The sequence below is a fragment of the Gekko japonicus genome, unplaced genomic scaffold, assembly GCF_001447785.1.
Source record: "Gekko japonicus isolate JY-2015 unplaced genomic scaffold, Gekko_japonicus_V1.1 scaffold978, whole genome shotgun sequence".
Taxonomy (NCBI): domain Eukaryota; kingdom Metazoa; phylum Chordata; class Lepidosauria; order Squamata; family Gekkonidae; genus Gekko; species Gekko japonicus.
The window spans coordinates 659496-683356 of record NW_015161980.1 but is presented as its reverse complement, the minus strand read 5'-3'; the positions used below and the strand labels follow the sequence as shown (position 1 = coordinate 683356).

The following is a 23861-nucleotide window of genomic DNA, read 5'->3' as shown; positions in this document are numbered from 1 at the left end:
GACAGGATACAAGCCTTTATCCTGTTCATGGGTTTGCTGCCAAAACAACAAAGAAGAAGAAGAAGAAGAAGAGGAGATTGGATTTATACCTGGCCCTTCCCTACCCAAAGGTGTCTCAGAGCGGCTTACAAACTCCTTTCCCTTCCCCTCCCCACAACAGACACCCTGTGAGGTAGGTGGGGCTGAGGGAGCTCTTGACAGAAACTGCTCTTTTTCAAGAACAGCTCTTATCAGAGCTATGGCTTGTCCAAGGTCATCCAGCCAGGTGCAAGTGGAGGAGTGGGGAATCAAACCCGGTTCTCCCAGATTAGAGTCCACGCACTTAACCACTACACCAAACTGGCTCATGTTGAGTTACTTTTCTCCTTGTAATACACAGTTAAGAAAACACGTGGTATGATGTTATCACAGGATGGTGTTCTCCACTTGCACTCCAGTATTACCGGCTGCCATTTAGGGATTGGGTGGAGAAATGCATGTGGTGAATGATATCAAGTGTTTCCTTAACTACGCATTACAGACAGTGCTCCATGAAAGATTACTGTTGGGAACTGTAACCATGTGATCACGACCACATTCTAACCTATTTTGGAATTAGACATTAAGATTAGGCATACCCTGATTTTTAGCATGGAGAAGGAGGAGGAGGAGGAGGAGGAGGAGGAGGAGATTGGATTTATACCCCGCCCTTCACTACCCAAAGGCGGCTCAGAGGGGCTTACAACCTCCTTTCCCTTCCCCTCCCCACAACAGACACCCTGAGAGGTGGGTGGGGCTGAGAGAGCTCTGACACAAACTGCTCTTTTCCCCACAACAGACACCCTGTGAGGTAGGTGGGTCTGAGAGAGCTCTTGACAGAAACTGCTCTTTTTCAAGAACTGCTGTGCCAGAGTTATGGCTTGCCCGGTGCAAGTGGAGGAGTGGGGAATCAAACCTGGTTCTCCCAGATTAGAGTCCACACACTTAACCACTACACCAAACTGTACCAGTTTTCAAAACCACTGGATTTTAAAAAGAATAAAATACCCATTACTCTTACTACTGTACTATGAATAAAAATTGTTTTGGACTAGAGAGCCATGATTTCCTGTAATAATAATATATGCAGATATATATGTATGTCATAGTAAGTAAATGACTGAGTACATATGGCACTTTTTCACTGACATGATTTCCCGCCCTTGGGCAGAATTAAGAAAACTGTCTTTTCTCAGAAAAAGCATTTCAAATGTATTGTGATGATATTAATTTGCAAATACACCAATGACAGTAATATAAATAAAAAGGAAGTTAATTTACCTGAGATTGTTTCACAATATAACAATGCAATTGTTTTAAAACTATAATTTAAAATTATTATAAAACATTAAAAACTATAGCAAATAAAGTTTATCTGCAATTTCTGTTTACAAAAGTATGTGTCACATAAGACATGCAATACAATATTAGTCATAATAACAGATTTTTTATATACATACATGAATAACAGATACTTAAAAAGACAGTTTGTACTCCCTAATCCACTTACTTTGAAGAAACTCCAGGGAGTTTAATGGGGTTTCTCTGGAGTAAATGACTGGAGAACTATACTGAATTATTTCACCAACTGCAGTAGCTCTTAGGCTTGGTTTACACACACCACTAGCTGAAAATTCTGTATGCATGATAGCACCATGCATTCACCTCCTTACCAAGTGAACAAAGTACACATGGATCTACAGCAAATTTCCCTTTCTCAAAATTAACAAACAAATGAAAAGCAAAACTAGTGGACCCATTGCAGAAATTGCACTTATGCATCTACAGATACACTGATATGGGGTTGTGTTTTCCCTTGCACCTTAATATGTGGTCCACATATTCTATTCCCACTATGCATACAGGATTTCTGTCCAACAGCTGGCTAACTGGCCTTTAACGACACATAAACACAGTGCAGTTCTGATGTACCAGACACAATGGTACAACCTCATTTTGTTTTGATACAAGACACAGACAATCTATGCAGCACCATTACACTAGAGGATTTCATCTGATAAGCAGCCATCTGTAATAAGTATACATGGCAAAAGCAGAACATGCCACAGTTTAGGACTGTATTGTTCTCTGCTGTAATGGCTACTGTCATCTCCAATTTATTATCTATGATGGGTAACTACAGTGAGACACTGATTGTACGGACACATTAAACAGTTTACATTCATCAGCAACAACAGCACTTTGGTTTGCATGGTTAGGTTCATATGAGAAAAAGAGAACATCTCCTGCCCTTGGATCCCACTAAACAAAAGCACACAAATGATCCGCTTTCATGATCAGTTCAGGCTGGGATATCTCATTTCAACTACTGACTTGTTTGCATATTCAAGGTTTGGCTGAAGTGAGTTGAAAGAGATTCAAGGACAGGGATTGGGACAGAGATAGCTGGCAGGACTGGGGGTTCTTGCTATGTTGAGCATCTAAGGCAGAGGTGTCCGTCCACGGCTCTTATGCAGCCCGTGAGAAACTGGTGCAGGGGGGGAGTGGGCGGAGCCACTCCATTGTGACTTCAGCATGGCAGAAACTCATCTATAGCACTCAAGCATCGTGGGAGCATCTGCCCAGTGCTGCATTGCTGCCTCTCCTGTCCGCCTATATGGGTTTTCCTCTGCACCCCACTCCCAGCCCATGGGATCTAGCAGTGAGGATACACCAACTCAGAGCTTACCAGCTGCTGTCCTTTATACAGTCTCTGTCTCCAGTAGCTGGGATTACATGTTATGGCACATATGTCCCGGCCCAACAAAGTGACATTTATGTCAGATCCGGCCCTCATGACAAATAAGTTTGATATCTCTAATCTAAGGAGTAAAAGAATTATCTCTGATGGAGACTACAGTTTCATAATGAAGAAAGGACTGATCTACGTGGCAGACTTTAAAACTGGTTTTAAAAGGCATTCCCTTTCGTGACACAATAGGGATCCAAACCTGAAAATTCTCACCACCTTCACCCACCTACAGTTCCTTGCAGTCATTGGTAGAAACCATGATGAAGTCAGCCCAAAACTGTAAACATTTCCTATGCAGATTGCTCATAGTGACCTCTCAACAGGCCAAGCCCCTGAGCAAGAAAGCATTGGTGAAACACCCTGGTATTCATTGTTCATGTAGGTGGGAACTGTAGTTCAGATCATTGCTGAATCTTGATTGTGTGCACAAATCACCAGACACTTCCAGTTCAAGGAAACTGGTACTCCCCACTGAGACAAATCATTCAGCAGTCTTTCAATGCCACTGTCTCAGAATCAAAATAATACCTATTCTTCAAATATTGCAAGCAGAAATCTGGTCATGTGTGCAGCAAAGCTTGGCAGGTGAAGAAGGTTGTGTGACCATAACTGTAGCCAAAATCACTCCATAACTATCCTGGGTATAGCTTTAGCCAAAACAATGCATAATACAATTGTATTAGTCAGAGCTGATTGCAAAAGAGAGAGGAGTTGCTTGTCTGCCTTTGATGGACCTACTTTTGATGGACCTTCTTGATGCACCTGCATATCACAACACTATGGAGCAAGGTGAATATGGGCAGTTACCATTGTAGAGGTAACTGTGCTCACTTTAACTAGCTCATTTACTTAGAGGGACAGGGTGGTAGTGCAGCTATTAACATCACTGCCATCTCCCCACAACAAAACTAGTATAGGATTATTCTGGAGGTGGGTACAGGAGGGATTTATTTTGACTACCTCCATTTTTATCAGTTTATTAGCAAATATACTTATTCTTGCAAATAATATGGCACAGTGAATAACTATCCATGGCCTAATATTTTAGGTGACAGGTGTAGAAAGAGGATAGATGTCTAGCAAGCTACCAGAAAGTAAACATAGATGTAGTCCACATAACAATGTACTACATATGCATATCAAGTTCCAATCAAGCTGAACTGAACCAGCTGGGCTGGGAGAAAGAATCCACGAGAGAACTTTTCCTTGACCTTTCTTGAACTGCTAAACTACTGGGGAGCATTAACAGAGGTTGCTTTGTGAAAGGACAGAGTTTGAGGGTGAGTGGGTGCTTGTAGCCTGCTGGAGAGTGGTTTTTCTGTCTGGGTCTGTTTGGGTCTTTTCTCTGGTCTGTTGCTCATTGAACAAAGTCAGTTTGTCTGGGGCTGACCGCAGGCCCCATCCTCTGCTGTTGCTGCTGGGAGGTGGAGGCTGTCGGCCTATGAAATGTAAGGCTCCTCCTAGTCAGAGGCATGAGCTGAATCGTGAAAGTCAAAGGGCTCTTGGCCTGTGGATCAGGCTTGAGAACCCTGCATCAGTCTAGATGCCTTTAAACTATTAACCAGTTATTAAGGTAGAAAGCCAGCAGGGGAGTAGGGGCTATCCAGTGTTTTGCAGAGATTGCCACATGTACAATTATCTTCCCACTGGGTGGAAATCATGGATGTGTGCTTGCTGCATGAAGTTTGGTTCTCAGGGAGTAGATTCAATCTCTTGAGGCTAGGGTAACTGACCTAGAGAAGCTGAGGAAGAGAGAGAGGTTGGGGAAGAGACCCTCAGGGATTTACCAGGACAGTCCCACTCCTGCCCTCACAGCTCTTCTGATGTTGTGGAGAGTCTCAAGGTCAGAGGGTGTCAGTCTGAGGAGGAGGGATGTGATCCCATAGAAGGGATCCCTTCCTTGGGTGACAGACCAATATCCTCTCATACCAAGGATAGCTCTGGGGGACTGGGAGGAGGTGGGCTTCTAGATGTGTGTGATTCCATCATTAGGAATATAGAGAATGGGGTCTGTGACAGGCATTTTCACCACATGGTGATTTGCCTGCCTGCTGTGAAGGTTGCGGACATCACACACTGTCTAGATAAGTTGACAGATAGTGCTGGGAAGGCGTCAGCAATCATGCTGCACATTGGCACCAATGACATTGGGAGATGTAGTTGTCTGGTCCCAGAGAAAAAATGTAGGTTACTAGGCAGAAAGTTAAAGGCCAGGACCTCAATGTAGCATTCTCAGAAGTGCTGTTGGTTGCACATGCAGGGCCAGCTAGACAGGCACAGATTAGGGGTCTTGATCCGTGAATAAGAAAATGTTGCCAGGAGGAAGGGTTAGGCACTAGGGGACTTTCTGGGACAAGCCAAACCTGTACAAAAGAAACAGTCTTCATTTGAACCAATAGGGAACCAGGCTGCTGGCGATTAATATTGAAAGGATGACAGAGCAGCTTTTAAACTAATCCCAGGGGGAAAGCTGACAAAAGCAGGGGAGCATCTGGTTCAGGACAAGTCAGTCCAAAGGGATGATTGTGTAAACACTCAGGGTAATATTGATAGGAACATAACAGAACTTGGGAGTGAGGGCACATTAACAACTGAGGGCCATGTGTGGCAACTAAAGGGCCGAGGGAGGTGAGGGTTACTTGAGGGGAACACACATTACAAGTGTCTATGTGCCAATGCTAGAAGTCTCCAAGCCAAGATGGGGGAGCTGGAACACTTGATATTCAATGACAATTTAGATATAGTAGGTATCTCAGTAACATAGTGGAATGGGGAAAATCTATGAGATACAGTCATTCCTGGGTATAAGTTCTATAGGCAAGACTGGGAGGGATGGGTTGGTAGTGGTGTTGGATTGTCCATCAAAGAGGCATAGATTCCAATAAATTAGAAAACATCAAGGGAATTAACTCCCCAAAAGAAGCAATAAGGGTGGAAATACCGGGCCCTAAAGGTTACTTAACAGTGAGGGTGTACTATTGCCCACCTGATCAAAGCCTTGAGGCTGATCTTGAGGTGGAGAAGGAAATAAGGGAGGTGACTAAAGCACATAATATTATACTGGGAGACTTCAACTACCCTCACATTGACTGGTAAACAAGTGCTTGAGTCATGCTGTAGAAATGAGATTCCTAGACATCATATATTATTGTACACTGGAACAACTGGTCACAGAGCCAACCAGAGGGGTAGTGATTTTGGACTTGGTTCTGAGGGTGTCAAGACCTGGTGAGAGATGTAAAGGTTGTTACACCAGTTGGGAACAGTGACTACAATGCTATTAAGTTCAGCATTCAGTTCAATAGAAAATTACCCCTAAAGTCCAAAACAGTAAGATTTGATTTCAAAAGAGGGATCTTTACAAAAATGAGGGGAATACTTAAAAGGAAGCTGAAAGAGAAACACAAGAGAGTCAAATCTCTAGAGGATGCTTAGAACTTGGAAACTATTTAAAACCATACTAATTGAACCCTGGATAGAATGCATTCCATAGGTTAGGAAAGGCACTGGCAAGTCTAAAAGAGTGCCTACATGGTTAACAAAGCAAGTCAAGGAAGCTATAGAAAGTAAAGAGGCCTCTTTAAAAAAGTAAAAAGCCCCAATGAATTGAACAGGAGGGACAACAGGCTCTGGCAAAAGAAATGTAAGTCAATAATTAGGTGTGCAAAAAGAGATTTTGAGGAGCGGGTTGCTAAAAGCATCAGGACAAACAATAAACATTTTTTAAAAATATATTCAGAGCAGTGGGGCCTTTGGATGACAAAGGAAAAAAGGGATTGCTAAAGGAAGATGTGGAGATAGCAGAAAAGCTCAATGAATTTTTTGCTTCTATGTTCACTGTGGAAAGTGGGGGGCACATACCCATGTCACAGCCCCTATTTTCAGAAAGGTAGTCTGAAGAACTGAGCCAAATGGAGGTGACCAGAGTTGAAGTTCTAGACCTACTGAGCCTGCTCTGGCGGGGAGAGCAGGATAATGATGATGATGATGATGATGATGATAATGAGGAAATAAAAAACCAATAAGTCTCCAGGTCCTGATGGCATACACCCAAGAGTTCTTAAGGAACTCAGCTATGAGATAGTTGAGCTCCTAACCTCTATATGTAACCTATCACTAAATTCAGCTGCTGTACCAGATGATGGAGAGTAGCAAATGTTACATCAATTTTTAAAAGGGATTCAGAGGACAAGGAGGAAATTACAGGTGAGTCAGCCTAACATTTGTCCCAGGCAAATGAGTAGAAACTGTAATCAAAGACAGAATTGTTAGGCACACAGAGGGACAAAGCCTGGTGAGGGAAAATCAGCATGGCTTTTGCAACCTTTTGGGAAAGTGAACCTTTGAGAAAGTGAACAAGCATGTAGACAACAGTGACCTGGTAGACATTATATACCTGGACTTTCAAAAGGCTTTTGACAAGATGCCTCATCAAAGACTCCTGAGTAAACTTAGCAGTCATGGGATAAGCGAATCGGTTCTCTTATGAATTAAAAACTGGTTAAATGACAGGAAGCAAAGAGTGGGAATCAACGGACGGTTCTCACAATGGAGGGATATAGACAGTGGGGTCCCACAATGATTGCTATTGGAACCAGTACTATTTAATTTATTCATAAATGATCTGGAACTAGGGGTGAGTAGTGTAATGGCCAAGTTTGCAGTTGACACAAAATTATTCAGGATGGTGAAAACCACAGCTAACTTGTGAAGAGCTCCAAGAGGACCTCCACAAACTGGGTTGAGTGAGCGACAATGTGGCAAATGAAGTTCATTGTTGGTAAGTGTAAGGTGATGCATATTAGGACAAAAAAATCCCAACTTCATGTATAGCCTAAAAGGGTCTGAACTTGCTGAGACTGATTTTCCACAAGCAGCCGCACTGCCCTTGCTCTTCCTTTCCCCCAACTGTATTCGTCAATTTCCCACTACTTGCTGCTCGGCCGCATTTTGACCCGCAGCATCCCCCGATTTCTCCTGTGTCTTCTAGATGCTTGTTTTTTGAGATCGAGAAGATGCGGGGGAAATCGGGGGATGCTGTGAGTCAAAATGCGGCCATGGAGCAAGTAGTGGGAAACTGACGAATACAATTGGGGGAAGGGAAGAGCGAGGGTGGTGCAGCTGCTTGTGGGCAATCGGTTTGAGAGAGAAAAAGATCTTGAGGTTGTAGTGGATAGCTCAATGAACGTCTCAACCCAGTGTGCAGTGCAGTGGTGAAAAAGGCAAATTCTATGTTAGGTATTTATTAGGAAAGGGATTGAGAATTAAATGACCAATATTTTAATGTCCCTGTATAGGTCTGTGATGCAGCCTCATTTAGAATATTGTGTACAGTTCTGGTCACCATATCTCAAAAAGGACCTTGCAGAGCTGGAAAAAGTTCAGAGGAGGGCAACCAAGATGATTAGGGAGTTGTAGCATCTCCCCTATGAAGAAAGGCAGAAGTGTCTTGGACTTTTCAGTTTAGCAAAGGGAAGCCTAAGGAGTGACATGACAGAGGTTAATAAAATTATGCATGTGGTGAAGAGCACTGATAAAGAGAAATTTTTATCCCCCTCCCCAAATACTAGAACTTGAGGGCATCCAATGAAACTGATGGGCAGTAGGTTCAGGACAGACAAAAGGAAATACTACACAGAAAGTGATTAAAATGTGGAATTTACTGCCAGAGTATGGCCACAATAATAAGCAGCTTTAAAGGGGGATAAGATAGATTCATGGAGGATAATTCTGTCAATGGCTACTAGCCATATTGATTGAGGAGCACCTCCACATTCAGAGGCACAAAGCGTCTGAATCCCACAGCCAGAAGGCAACTTCAGGGGAAGGCCTCAGCCTCTGTGTTGTGTTGTTGGCCCTCCAGAGGAACTGGTTGGCCACTGAGTGAGACAGGATACTGGGCTAGATGGACCATTGGTCTGATCCAGCAGAGCTCTTCTTATGTTCTAACCCAGGCAACAAGTGATCCCAGTTGGGAATTATCTATCGGAGTGGACATCCAATGATGCATCTATACACTTCAGCACTGATGGGGATGTGCCTTCCAATGTGGGATCTGCATCCACAGTGGTTACATGCATGGAAGACTTCTCCAAATATTTATTTATTTAACTTTAGACTTGCTACAGATACAGATAACCTTGCTGGATTACTGTGACTGATTTATTCCTGATAATTATTTGTAAAAACCTGGCCTCCAATTTTATAATCTAATTATAATGACTAACTTTAAAATGCAAAATAGTTAAGCTCTTGTTAAAAATTCTGCTACTGTTGTCTGTAATGCTGGTGACTGTTATGCATAAAGAGTTGTTCTGTAACAGGATGCATATTTTCTTAGAAGTAAGTCAATGGGACATGCCCAAGCTATAGAACTGAGGATTTTTTTTTTTACTATAGTATTTCAAGCAGGGCTTTGGCTCTCACTTTGGCACAAGGTATGATCCTCTCTCTCCAGGGTACCTTGGTAACTATAGGTCTGTTAGAGAGACTAAGAGACATAATTCTCTGCACCCTCATCAAACTACAATTCCAGAAATCACTGGAGGAAGCCATGACAGTTAAATGGTTATAAAAAACTGATATTCATTTGTGGTACAGACAGGGCTTCTTTTGTAGAAAAAGCCCAGCAGGAACTCATTAGCAATAATAAGCCACACCCAATAGCAGAAACTAATTAGCATATTATGACACACCCCAGACACCACAGCTCATTAGCATATTAGGACACAGCCCCATGCCTTCCCTTGGCTTGCCTGGGTGCCCCACGGCTGCAGGGAGCCCAGGCAAGCCCCCCCTTGAAGGGAAGGGAGTTTAAACTGCCTTCCCTTGGCTTGCCTGGGCACCCTGCAACTGTGGGGAGCCTGGGCAAGTTGGCCCTTGGACAGGCAGGGGAAGGCACGGGGAGGCATTTAAACGCCTCCCCGATCCTTCCAGGGCCCCCCCCCCGGCCCACCCGCCTCGGAGTCGTCGGAGGGATCACTCTCCAGGCCTTCCCTCTGTAGCCATGAGAGCAGAGGTTTTGGCTGTAGTGGGCGTGGCCAACTCTGAAGCCAGCTGGAACTCCGTGCCTCTAGGATCCTGCCCAGAAATAGCCCTGGGTACAGATATGCTTTCTAAGAAACACACAACAGGAAGACCAAGAGATCACTTCTGGGTATGCATCACAAATTGCCACCGCATAGCTTCAACTTGAAAAGACTCACTGATGCACATGAGGGAGCACCAAGATATAACAAAAGAAAGTCACATGGATAGTTTTTCATTGGAACTGAAACTGTAACAAAAGATCTGATATGTCTGGGAGAACCAGATGCGGAGGCAGTGACTCACAGACATGACTTCACTAAAGCAAGCTGAATCCCAGCTGAAAGCATGATTTTAATATTTGTTAAAGAAATTAGCATCTTCGAGAGAACAAAGCTTCTATTGCTACTAGAGAGAGTAAAAGCTCTAGGAGCACAGAAGGCTCTTTCTCAGTCCATAACCAGAAATCAGGAAGTGCCTCTTATATGGTCTTCCTGGACTGCCAAATCTGAAGAATGGGGCATTCTGACCTACCGAGATGACAATGACCTGCAATTCTAATGGATAAAAACAAGGCAGAGGGGGCACCTAACACCTTAAAGGACATAATAGATCAGAATTGCTACAGCAACCATACATTCATCTACTTTGCATGTTACCTGTGTTATAAATCTGAAAACACATTGCCCCTATTTGAACTAGCTCACATTTCTTTCTTTCTGTTTTTTTTTTTTTTAAGGAAGACATAAACAATTTCACCGGTACAAAATAAAATATCAGGGCAAATTAAAAAAAAGCCCGCTGTAAAAACAAATTTACGACAATATGGGGAGAAATGGAAAATTTATATATAAAATATATATATTCTATATACACTTCTTAGTCCAAAAGTGCCTATACAGGAAAGTTTGATTCAAAAGGACCCCCACCCCAACTCAGCAGTTTAGCTGATTATGTACAAGGCATTTGGTAGAGGCATGTTTCCGTAAAACTGCAGGAAGGTCACTCCACCTTCATTTGCTCCCGGACATCCAAAGGCAACGTTTCAAACAAGGTGTCTTCAACCACCAGACCACTCTTTTTCAGAGCTTTACATTCACTGAGTTCTGGTGGGAGGAATTCCAGATGGTTGCCTTTAATATCTAAGACAGACAGAAATACCAGGTTTCCAATTTTGGGTGACAGAATGGACAGGTTGTTTTTCCCAATCTTCAGTGTCTTGAGTTTTTTGCAAAAGTACAACTCGTCTGGCACACTCTCCACTTTGTTGCAAGAGATAGAAAAATACTGTAAACTTTGCAGTACTCCTATTTCAGGGGGGATAAATCGGATGTCATTATAAGACAAGTCTAAGTATCTGATTTTGTTGCAGAGAAAGAGATGGGATGGGAGAACCTCTATTTTGTTGTGACTAAAATAAAGCCGCTCCAGGCTTGTAAGTTTCTTTATGTGTTCTGGAATATAGGTTATACTGTTGTGCCATAGCTTGAGTACTGTAAGTTTTCTAAGGTGTTGAAAGCTAAGTATCTCCTCTATTGATTTGAGATTGTTTTCCTTTAAGTCCAATTCTTGGAGGCTGCTAAGGCTGAAAATGGCATGGGGAATGCGCTCCAAGTCACAGTGCACTAATTCTAATTCAGTCAAGTTGACCATTTTCTTTAAGTTGTTGAGCATCACTAGTTTAGTGCCATCATTGTGAAGACACATTTTTAGAAGGTGACTTGAAACGTCAACCACTGACTGTGGGACTTTGGACAGGTTGCTCTTAATGTACAGAACTTTAAGGCTCTTAAGTTCTCGAAAAGACTCCAAGGTGATGTTTTTAGAAATGTCATGACTCAAAGAACCAATTAAATACAGCTCTTCCAAATTTCTCAGTCCGTACATCCATGGTGGTAACTCTCTGAAGTCATCAAATTTGACGTTCAGAACTTTCAGATTTTCTTTCAAAAATACTAGAGCTGCACTGTGGATTTTTGCAGAGCACTGATACAATGAGAGCTCCTGGAGATTATCCAGCTGTGCAATAGTGGCTGGTATCATGACATTGTTAATAATTTCCAGTTTCAATGACTGCAGCTCTATAATTCCAAAAACTGTATCTGGAAGGCCGGACAGCATAAAAAGCTGCAGCTCCAAACGATTATGGGCATTCATCTGCAGCCTCTGTCTTAGTTTATCTGCAGTCCATTCATTATTGAGATTCAGCTGTTTCAGTTTGTTTTCACTGACCTCCGAGAGAAAGACAGCAAATCTTTTGGAATACAGAGGATCATATTGGTCTATCAAGTGAAGCATAAAAGCAAAGTCGTTTTTGACATCTGGAATATCATCAATCCCAGTCTCTTGACGGACGTACTCAAAAGAATATTCTCTAAGTGAACGGTAGAACAACCAGTACAAAGTGTAAAGGCACGTGAATCCATAGATACTCACAAAGCAGAGATAACAGAAGGAAAGTTTAGAAAACAGATGGGCCATAGTATGATTGCATGAAAAATTCTTATATCCTGTCATGTCCTGTATGTCGACATTGCAATCCACTGTAAACTGAACTTCTGAAACAAGTGCACTGTTATATGCAATAATTATGAGAAATTTAATAACTTTCAGCACTGTTTGGCGAACATACATAGCATACAGCAGATCACTTTCCTCCACGTGCAATCGGAACTTCTTCACCTTCTCAAACAATGCTTTGGCCTGCTCTCCCTCTTTTTTATCCAGGGCCCCTGGTGTTCCCTTATCCACAATGAATTTTTCAGGTATAGATCTCAAAGACTGAGTTTTGACCAAAGTCCCTTCTGTGCTAGGCTGAATAGTGTTTGACTTGCTGACGTTGTTCTTCCTGTTATCCTTCTCAGAGTCTTCACCAGACACCTCAGATAAAGCCCTTGTTGTCCAAGGAGAATCAAAGCACTTCCCCAGAATGGAGATAAAATGTTCAATTTTTGAGCTCGACCCAGGGAATTTGAACCAGAAATTGCTACACAGCATGAAGATTAAAGTGTGTATAAGGACAAGGTAAGGGAAGTACTTTGCATACCAGTGGAGGGCACGTTCATAACACATTTGGTTTATGAAGCTATACTGTTGGAGGTCTAAGTCGGTCTTTAGCCCCTTCATTTCAACAGTGGCAGGAGGAGTGGGCGGCTTGGGTGGAAGAGACGGGGTTGCATTGGAGACTAAATTTGACACATTAGGAAGGTTAGAGAAGTTCTGTGAAGGCTGTACTCTTTTTGGAAGGCATATAATCTTGTCCTGCATAACCTGAAACAAACAAACACCCATGTTATAATATGTAGTGTGTAAACAATGAGTACAACAGAGAAAAGGATACAATGTGCCTAATTCTGGAGAAATCCCATTAGCTTTGGAATTTATAAATGTGCAACCTACAGTACTACTATGTAGTGTGGCAACCAACATATTTCCAGAATGGCACTGCAACCAACAAAGGAACCCCTAGGAATGTCGATCTTTACTTCATTATTCATTTTAAAAATAAATGTTATGTGTAATCTGTTCTTTCCCAGCAGCTCAGAACAGATTGCAGCATTATTTTCTATCTGATTGTATCAGTACCCAGAGCAAGAGATGGAAGTTGAACATATACAGCATACTTGTACTTCCCCATATTGTGTGGCAAGGAAGGGGCACATGTACAGTGACCTCACTTCCTGGAAGAATAATGTCACTGTGCATTCACTGACAAATCATGACTTGGGCTTCAGATATGGGACAGAGATGGGAAAACAGGAAGAGACAAAACAGTACCCTCGTCTGGTTATAATTCAAGATGGGCAGCTGTGTTGGTCTGTCGGTACCAGTAGAAAACAGCAGGAGTCCAGTAGCACCTTAATGACTAACAAAATTTGTGGCAGGGTATGAGCTTTTGTGAGTTACTGCTCACTTCTTCAGATACAGCTAGAATGTGAATCCAGCTGTCCTTATATCTTGGAGAGTGGAGTGATTTCAGATGCTAAATGACAATAGCAGGTGAATGACAATAGTTGGCATGATTGGATTAGGTGTGATACGCAGAGTGATAGTAGGTATGGCTAAATCAGCATTGATAATGCGACAGGAAACCTAGGTCTTAATTCAGTCCAGGAGGATGCATTGTCCTGAGCTTCATTATAGTTGCAATTCAGCAGCCTCTCTTTCTAATCTCCCTTTGAAATTCCTTTGTAAGAGAGGTCAGCAACTGAATGTCCTGGAAGGTTAAAATGTTCCTGGTAACGTCAGCCATACCATCTCAGCTTCATATTCCTGCTCATCCTCTAATGTGATTCATGCCATCACATGTCAGCAATACCCTTCCACCCTCTACATTGGACAAACAGACCAGTCTGTACAACAAAGAATAAATGGCCATAAGTCTGACATTAGAAATCACAACATTCAAAAACCAGATGGAGAACATTTTAACCTCCAGGACATTCAGCTGCTAACCTAAGAGTAGCAGTTCTCTTACAAAGGAATTTCAAAGGGAGATTAGAAAGAGAGACTGCTGAATTGCAACTGATAATGAAGCTCAAGACAATGCCTCCACCTGGACTGAATCAAGACCTAGATTTCCTGTCTCATTACCAATGCTGATTTCTCCATGCCTACAACACCTCTGCCTATCACACCTAATCCAATCATGCCTGCTATTGTCATTCACCTGCTCCTCTACCGCTGAAGTCGTTAATCCCTCATAACTTTTATGCCATTATTTTGGAATACTAGAATTAAATTTAGGGGGAAGGGGAAATGAACCTTGGGAGAATCATTTCAGAGGAGTAGCTATGTTCTGTTGCAGCAAAATCAAACAAGTCCCATGGCATGATAAAGACTAGCACATCTCAATAAAAGCTTTTGAGCATCAAGGTGATTCTGCATTGGCTTTTCCCTGTGTTGTTTTACGAAACCCATGTTGGAACAGATATTCCCCTCTACATAGCATGCTGCTTTCACTTTCTTTGATCATCAGATTTTATGATACCATCTACACCGCATGCCGCTTTAACTTTCTTTGATCATCGGGTTTTATGGTACCTTCTGCATAGATTTATGGCCATTCAGGGGTGACTTTGCAGTCAGTACCGCATTGCTCTGGGGTATCTGAATGTGGTTTTGAGCTGGACCTTTTGAGAAAATGTGGAGCGAATGCCAGATGCAGAATTGCCCTCAGGTCTCACTGCATCAGAGGGGCTGTGGCTCAGTGGCAGAGCATCTGCTTGGCATGCAGAAGGTCCCAGGTTAAATCCCGGATATCTACAGTTAAAAATAAAAAGATCTGGCAGTAGGTGATATGAAAGACCTCTGCCTAAGACCCTGGAGAGCTGCTGCCAGTCTGAGTAGACAATACTGACTTTGATGGACCAAGAGTCTAATGCAGTATAAGGCAGATTCATTTGTGATCACGTACATCCATAGGATGATGTACATCCACAGGAGATATGCATGCAAGGAATAAAGATGGGATGTAGTTGGCTAAGTGCCTTCGAAAGAACACCAGCTGTAGCCCTTCTCCACTGCAATTCTCCCCCTTCCATGCACCTGTTACAACTTTGTTGCACTGGACATCTGCTCACACGGGGGGGGGGGAGTATGTTGTACAGTTGCAGTCACCATAAATTCTTCAAAATGGCCACATAGCTACTTTACAACATATTTTATTAGGTTTTACCTTCGTAACATTATAACATACATATACACATTGGTGTATTAAGTACATAAAAATTGTAAAATGGTATTGTTTTGGAAGTATGCAATAAAGGGTGAGTAAATAACTACATCCACTAAAGTTATAACTGTTGTAAGCTGAAAGTCAACAATTGTATCCTGTATAAAGCATGGCCACATAGCTACTTTAGCACAGACAAGACAGGCAGTCACATTGCTTTAAGTGACAAAACCAACATGGCTGTCAGATTTATTTCTTTCACTCATACCCTTTGCTTATTGTCTAGTGAGAAGGTCAGTTTTGCCACACGCGAGGGCAAGAAGCCATTTCCCTTCCAAACACAGCTGAGGTATAGCAGGAGCAGGCCCTCCGTGTCTGTGCTTAAGTTGGGCCCGTTTCATGGATAAAAAGAGTCTCAAACTCAAGTGCAATCTCTTATATTGTTCTTTGCTGTTTCTAAGCAGCATACAGATCAAAATGTCCCTATCATGCATACAATTACAGAGTGTTTGAGACTACCAGAATGCTTTCATCTCTCATGTGTCTACCAGAGAACCAAATGCCCTGCAGGATTCTGTCCCCTAAATTAAATATTTAGTACCATTATCATTACCAGTGACACTTCATAAGATGAACAGATCTTAGTTACTTGCTTGTTTGGAGTGATCCCAGATTTATGCCCACAGAGCAACCCTGATTCACTTTGATGAGAAATATAGTCTTCTTTCTAACAACAGAGTGTATGCATAAAAATGCAACATGAATGCAAATATTTTATTTTCACATGCCACTTCCCGGAGCTTACTTCAGCAAAATAAAAATAAAAAGTTGATGGTGCTATAGCCCTCAACCAGACAATTTTCAACATAACCACACAGTAAGTTTAATATGTAATAGGTATCAAGGGTATGGTGGTATGCCTCCCCCCTGCACAATTTGTTAAGCGTTCTGAGGCACTAGAGGAACACAGAATTGACAGAACGGATGGTCTGGAGGCAAGCTGGTAACTGAGCCAGGAAACAGGCAGGCAAGGTGATCAGTCAGCCCAGCCTGGGGTGTTTCTGCATGGAGTTTCTTCCCCATTCCAGCAATCTGGTGCTTTTTGCTTTGTTCTGTTTTCTCATGACACCATTTTCCACTTGTGCATGAATCATGCACTACCTGAATTTTTCTGCAGAAAACTCCATTTATTTTTAAACCAGCAAATAAACTGATTTTTCCCCAGCATGCTGCTATCAAGGCTGATGTTTTCCATGGGTCTACATACTTCCTTTTGCATGCAATAGTAACACTTGAGGAGAGGGAATAACAGTAGCCAGGAGACTGGAACAAAAGAAAGTAGTCCTGGAGGGGGCATGCATGTGCCAGGCTTCTGTGCGGCTGGTCACTTTTGCTGCAAAGGATTCTACGATTGCACTATTTTGGAACAACACTGCACATGTGTCTGTGGTAAGAACATTTAGAAATATAGGTGGTTTGGTTTTAAAATGAACCAAACAGTTTATGAAATCCATATATATCTTTCTTTGCCCTTGCAGGCAGGCAGACAGCCTTGGCCTGTTTGAATCAAACCCCATAATTCTTTGCAAGCTCTTTGCTCTAAAGCGGAGCATTCCTCTCAGTGGACTCAACAGCTTACAACATTCCATTCCCAGGTGCGAGACTTAAAGCCAGTTTGGGAAGTGACAGACCCCAATTTCCTAGGCCATAAAATGTGTGGCCATTTGGGAAATTGGCAGACTTCAATCCACAAGATAACTTCCTGAGATACAGAGAGTTCACACATCTCAGAGTTAACATCAAAAGGACAGTTTACTTCCCATATTGGGGAACACCTGGAAGAAACAATGACACTGTATTGACGTTGTAAAATGTGTACACTTTTGTTGTGTGAGACCAAGGAAAGGAAACAAATTTCCTGCAAGAGACCAAGGAAAGGAAACAAATTTCCTGCAAGACAATTCCAACTTCTAAGTGTTAATTTCCAACTTTAATATGATTATCAAGGGACCCCTTTGATCTTTGGTATAAATACTGGTCAGTTACAACAGACCCCTGCTGACTCCTGTTAGGAGTCAGTCAGAGAGGCCTCTCGTCCGTGCATGCATGGGGTGGGGGAAACTTTGCTGCATGTTTATTTTTCTGTGTATTCTATCAATGTTTAGGAAATAGGATTCTGCTGTGTGGCAGGCTGGCATAGCGTCTTGCGGTCATCTTGCCAGACAAATCTCTGAATGTTTTTCTATAATAAAGATAATTTTTATTTTAAGAAGAGACCTTTGAATGTCTCTGCCAGAGCCTTAGTGATTTCCAAGCTTACACTTCCGCCTTTGGTGAGGAGGCAACACACAGGAGACACACGAACTGAGGGGGGAGAGTGTGGGTGACATGGATAAACACGCTTTTACAGACATGTGTAGCCATCCACATTTTTCTTACAACAGTGTCCAATTTCAAAACAAAACAAACAGACCTGTAATAATGTGCTATTCTAAAGTAGCACTACACATGCACCAATTTTTTTAAGGGGGTAGAGAATTATGTTAGCATGATAACAGCACCAGAAAGCAGCTACAATCTGCATCTTGTGTGAAAAGAAAACCATGGTAGGAAACAAGGAAAAACCATAATAGACTGTGTCATGTGGAATCTCTATTGGAAACGTGAATGGACCAACATTCACACTGGTGGCAGCACAACCATCATGAAAAATCCCTTCTGTCTGGAAGCACCACTGGATAGACCCTCTGAGAGTGCTTGAGCGATGTTGCTCATACTGAGTAGTCTGACCAGAACCAACACTTTTACAGGGCCAATGGGACTTTTTGGGATCCTGTGTTGGGCCCAAGCCTGACAACTACTACCTTTTGCCATCAGCGGTGGAGGTGTAGAAACACAGCAGTAAGCAGGCTAGCAGGTCCCTTGTCTCAAAAGCTACCCTAGTAGTACAGAGTGCAGGGCCCCTGGGACCTCCTACCAGCTGCCAGTACAAGACCCTTTGGAAACAAGTGACAAGGTAGAAGACAGACATATATCTCTCTAGAAGGTTTCCACTCTGGTCTATCAATTTTTTTCAATAGCACCGTGAGATTGTTTCTCTGTTTCGTCCTAAATCCATGCTAATACTCCCACCATTTCCTCCACAATCTAATCTCAAACATGCTTTACAAATAGCCAAGAATGTTGCCCACCTTTTAGGCTTTCTGTGCCTAAAAGGTATGAAACCCCGAAAATGGGCGAGTCCCTGCCCAGGCTTGGGGACTGGCAACCCGAATGGCTTCCGAAGCCTGTTTTGGTATAGTCTTTCTGGAAAACTGCACTGAAAGCAGCTTTTGGATCCATGTGGACAGGAAGGTACAGATTTCTGTACCTGCCTGCAGCTGGCACCATTTCTTCCCCATTTCCCTTGCACCCACCATGCCCCCCCCAGCAGCAGACTTTTTGCTGAGTTTTTTAAAATGGTAGTAGGTAGAAAACTATAGTGTTAAAGCACTACAGCAATACTCCCACTACTGATTTATTTTTATTTTTTTAAGCCTGTCAAAAAGCCTGCTGGGGGGGGGGGAGGATGATGGGTACAAGGAAAAGGAAGGATAAAATGCCCATGCAGAGGCTCCACTGACACTGTGAATAACTTTGCATTCACTTCAGCAATGAGAGCAAAATGGGAATCGTCTCCACGTGGAACGTGATACCTCAACGCACGCTAGCTAAAAAGGTTAGTTACCACTGTTATAAAAAAGTGTTCTGTTAAGAAAGTTCTGTTTTATAACTGTAACCTAAACATACTCATAAAAAATTCCAAACATCTGCTTGCTGAAAAATTTAATTGTCATTCTCCCAACCTTGTAGATTCATTTTGGTTCTATTCAGGGCCGGATTAAGGCCGACTGATGCCATAATAAGCACAGCCATTATGATGCCATAATGAAGCTGCCCCCCCACCCCCACCCCTGGGCCCTTCCACTGCTTAACTAACAAGACATTAAGACTCAATAAGTGCTGAAGGTGAAATAAGAGATTAAAAAAATCAGTTTTCTTCCAAGTCATCTGTCAGGCCAGACCCCACGACTATATTAAATATAAACTTTTTAAAAAAGCATTTATTTAACACTGAATAGCAGTAAGCAATATAAGCAAATTATTTACTCATAACTAGGGCAACAGAAAAAATACAAATTTTCAACACTTTTAATGCATTTTTAAATAAATTGTTATAAGGGAAAAATGCAAACACAAAAATTTATTTAAAACTATTTTAAGCACCCTCCCAAAGATTATAATGCAAAATATGATCTGAAATTATCACTACTGAAATTACGTGATCTTTAGAATATATTTTTCAATTTTGAAAATCCTCTTTCTACAGAAATTGATGTTGATGGACAATTTTTTTTAAAGAAAAAGATTCTAATGGAGAAATATAATTATTTGTACTACAAAACAAATTTTATTCCATTGCTTGGAATATTTTATTCCACCTTGAAGATACATAGCATTTCAACATACATGGATCAGAAGATGCAAAATAATTGCAAGTAGATAAATAGGTACCACTTCAGTGGGAAGGTAACAGCGTTCTGTGCGCCTCGGCATTTAGTCATGCCGGCCACATGACCATAGAAATGTCCCCGGACAGCGCTGGCTCTTCGGCTTGGAAACGGAGATGAGCATCGCCCCCTAGAGTCGGATTTGACTAGCTTTTGAGCAAGGGAAATCTTTACCTTTACCCATACCTTTATTTATACTTTAAAAAAAATTCTCCTTTTTTGAATTGCAAAGTCTTTGATCAAGTCCTCAAAACTAATCTGGCATAACAAATCTACCTCTATACTTAGCAGAAAGAAGTCATCCAGCCTTTCTTGTCACATAGCTGTTCTGTTGGGATTTTTAATATGCTTCAGCTGAGAACATGAACACTCAGCTGTGGAATTTGTGACCATTAATATTAATCTCACCTAATATATTTTGTATTAATTTTTACAGATCCTTGGACATGCACAGGCCTGGGCATATGCCCCTTCTGGGCCCCCCCCCCCAGCTAGTGGTACCACTGTCTATCATTTCATATGAATAGCCATAACAGAAGGAATGACTGAGAAAAATATTTAATCTTCAAGGTCAAACTTCATGACATATGATAATCTTTTATCTGAGGTTTTATCAACATTATTGTACTGCTCTTTATAGTTACAGTAATCTTTGACCTTTTGCAAATCAATGACTTCTTACTTCAGATGCACAGTTTTACATCTTGTTCACTAAAGCTTACCTCATGTATATGAAAAATCAGCAAAATAAATAATAAAATAAAGAGCTTAAGGGTCCGTTAACTGATGAGTTAAACACTAGCCAGACCTAGCCAGTTGTGTTTACACTTAACAGAAGTGAAACTCTCAGACCATGAGACAGAAACAAATGCAATATTTGATGACACCTTCAAACCAAACTTTTAAACTTTAGTCACTCAACATGCCAAAGAAATGTGTTTTTTTAACAATGCAGATTAAAGTCCAACACAGTAGATCAGAGGTCATTTCGGGGGGGGATCGCAGTTCCCCCGGGTGAGGTACGGGGGGCGGGGCACATAACGAATCCCCGCCCCCTGCTTCCGGCCGCCCCGCTTCCGGCCCTCATTCAGCCAGGTGGAGGCAGGAGAAGAGGGAGGGTAAGTTGCTTCCTCCCTCCCTCTCCCCACCCCTGCCTGCCTGGGGCCAGGGAGGGCCTTCGCGGGGCTTCCTTGCACTCCCGCCGGCCTTGCAGGTTCACCGCCGGGCCCCTCATGGGGCTCAGCAGTGGAGCTGCAAGGCCGGCGGCAGCAGCCAGGACCGTGGGGGGTGGGGGGTGTGGCCTTATGACACACTTCCGGTGATGTCAGGGTGTGTGGCCTTATGACACACTTCCGGTGATGTCAGGGTGTGTGGCATATGCTAATGAGTTATGCTAATGAGTTCCCCTAGCTCTTTTTCTACGAAACGACACCTGCAGTAGATAGAGACAATTACAAAAAAATTGACAGAAGTCGAGTGTGACAGTGAAAGAGTTAAGGGCAGGACAGCTAGGGGAAACACCTCTGTGGTGCCCCCCCTTCCCTTGGTGCCCTAAGCACATGCTTGTTTTGCTTAATGGTTAACCCAAGGCTGGTTCTATTGTATGTGTTAGATATGTTTCTTAGAAAGATGTGTGATAACACAAGTATATTTTACAGTTTGCTGAGACCCAGTTCAGTATTTTTGGGGCACTAATGTCGGTCTCAGTAGATGTATTAAAACTTTACACCACCGAAATGTTCAGTAATACATTTGCATATTGATTCTGAAATCAGCTGTGATTAAATGAGGTCTGACTGGAAAAGTTTTAGGCACCGTCTTCTTAACCTAGCTTTTACACCTGCTCCTTTCCCTTGTTTTTATATCTACACCCCGACTATTGATAGGGGAAAATTTCTCCTTAGATATATTACGCCCAGAAATATTAAACTAGGAATCCAACGCATTTCCCAGCTGTCTTAATATTACACTGTTTATTTACCTGTAACGTGCAGCCAAACACTCCAATCATCAGCATGGCAACAGAGAGGTAATCTGTAAAGACATCCCACCATGGCTTCAGCACACGGAAGGCTGGCTGCTGCTCTGAGAACTGGCGGAATTCAGTGACGGGAATCATTGTTCTGAAAGACACCAAGGGAGAGTGAATGGTTAGCCTTTTATATCTTATTCACCATGACTTAGCGGGAAAGGTCCCCCCCCCCCCTGAATGTTTTAATCTTCCATTCAGTGAAATCATAGCAAACTCAAGGCTCAATGACCACATGACATTGTGAGGTTGGTGAACATCACTCCCAGCGTGTTTATTTCTCTAAAAGCAGGGCGTAAATACTTGAATCAGAGTGAGACCATAGTGTGAGAGGAGGGGGGTTTCCCCTTTCCCCCACCACACCATTTTTCTGAAATGAATCAGCCCTGGAGAGCCACCATTTCAATATCTGCCTTCTTGCAGAAAATTTACATGTACCGATATGGGTACTGGCATGTTTCCCCAATGAGGTTAACAGCAGCTCCTTGTAACAGTTGATGGTCCCCCACCGTCCTGATCTGAACTAGGTCCCCATGTACCTGATCTTTAGAGAAACAAAAATGCTGGGAGCTCCAGTCATGGGACTGCCAGTACCACATGCAGCTGAGACCTGGTCCTCTCCTGCTGTTCGCTTCCCTCTCTCCCTTCCTGATCTCTTGTTCTTCCCACAGAACTGGTCCTCAGAATTCAAACTGCTTTCATCAGCCTGGACAGCTGAATGGGACTTTATTTTAAAATAGACTGGAGATGGTCACACACATGCACCCCAAATGAGCACGCAGCTCCAACTGCTGAGCACGCAGCCTGTCTGTTATTTCTGCAGTACCATCTCAGGGTTAATGGATGTTATACGGGCAATGTGTCTATTGTTCTAGCAACATCAAAATCTAACATGTGTGAGGAAGTAACCTACAAATCAGCTGTAAATCACAGTTGGTAAAGGGAATCCCCCCCTCCAAGAAGCAGAGCATTATTCATCAGCCCTCCCTGCCCTACAGACACTATTGCTGATAAGATATTGTTACATTCAACAGCCCAATTAGAAGGCTAAATGAAAATTGCAGCTTTGTTTTCCAGCAATTGCCCTTGACTTGTATAAAGAACACTTTCTGCGCAGCAGAAATCTGCTGATTCCACAGCTAGCAATTGAAACCCAGGCTAATGACTCCAATAGCTCGTCAAGGATATTACTCTAATATGCAATTTATAATTATCATGTGCAAAATTTGGCGCTGACTGTACATGTAAGCAAAAGATTTTGATCAGAAAGGTCACAATATAATGTCCAGCTGAACCGAAAGTCCAGCATCAAACTAAAAAATGAAAGGAGACACCTAACTGTTTCAAAGCTTAATGTTCCCATTTTGTGTCATTAAGACCATAAACTGCACCAAAAATCAAGCAAGATACTGTTTTTTCTTTTTGAAGAACGATTGACCAAATGCTTGACTTTAAGGGCAAGCAGGAGGTTCTTTGCTCTAGGAGAACAGAATGAATTCGTTAGTGGATATAGCATTTCATACACTGGTACATCCAGAACTACCTGGCATCCACAGTTCCATCTACATGTAATTCTGTTATAATTTAAGCACCTTTCTGTAGTGCACCTGCTCTTTGTTTGTAACACACTATAGCCTGGGATGTGTGATTGGTTGGTGGGAAGAAGAGGAAGCTTGTAGATAGATGGCCCAGGACTCAGCCTCATCAACCAATTCCACATTACCTTTTATTATTTGTTATTTAGATATGAATACCTTGCCTTTCTCTCCAAAGAGACTAATAACATTATCGGTTTCTTGTTTTCAAATTCTG

General features: G+C 42.3%; 1 protein-coding gene across 1 annotated transcript in view; it reads right to left on the bottom strand.

Moving 5' to 3' along the window:
- Positions 1-10798: 10798 nt before the first annotated feature.
- Positions 10799-23861, bottom strand: part of LRRC8C (leucine-rich repeat containing 8 family member C) — a 35205-nt gene continuing 22142 nt past the window's right edge. Inside the window, exons 2-3 of the mRNA XM_015429776.1 lie at positions 22002-22143; positions 10799-13066 (exon numbers count right to left, since the gene is read on the bottom strand). Of these exons, the coding sequence (XP_015285262.1) occupies positions 10799-13066; positions 22002-22139 (2406 nt within the window). The 5' untranslated portion in view covers positions 22140-22143. The remainder of the gene's footprint in view (positions 13067-22001; positions 22144-23861) is intronic.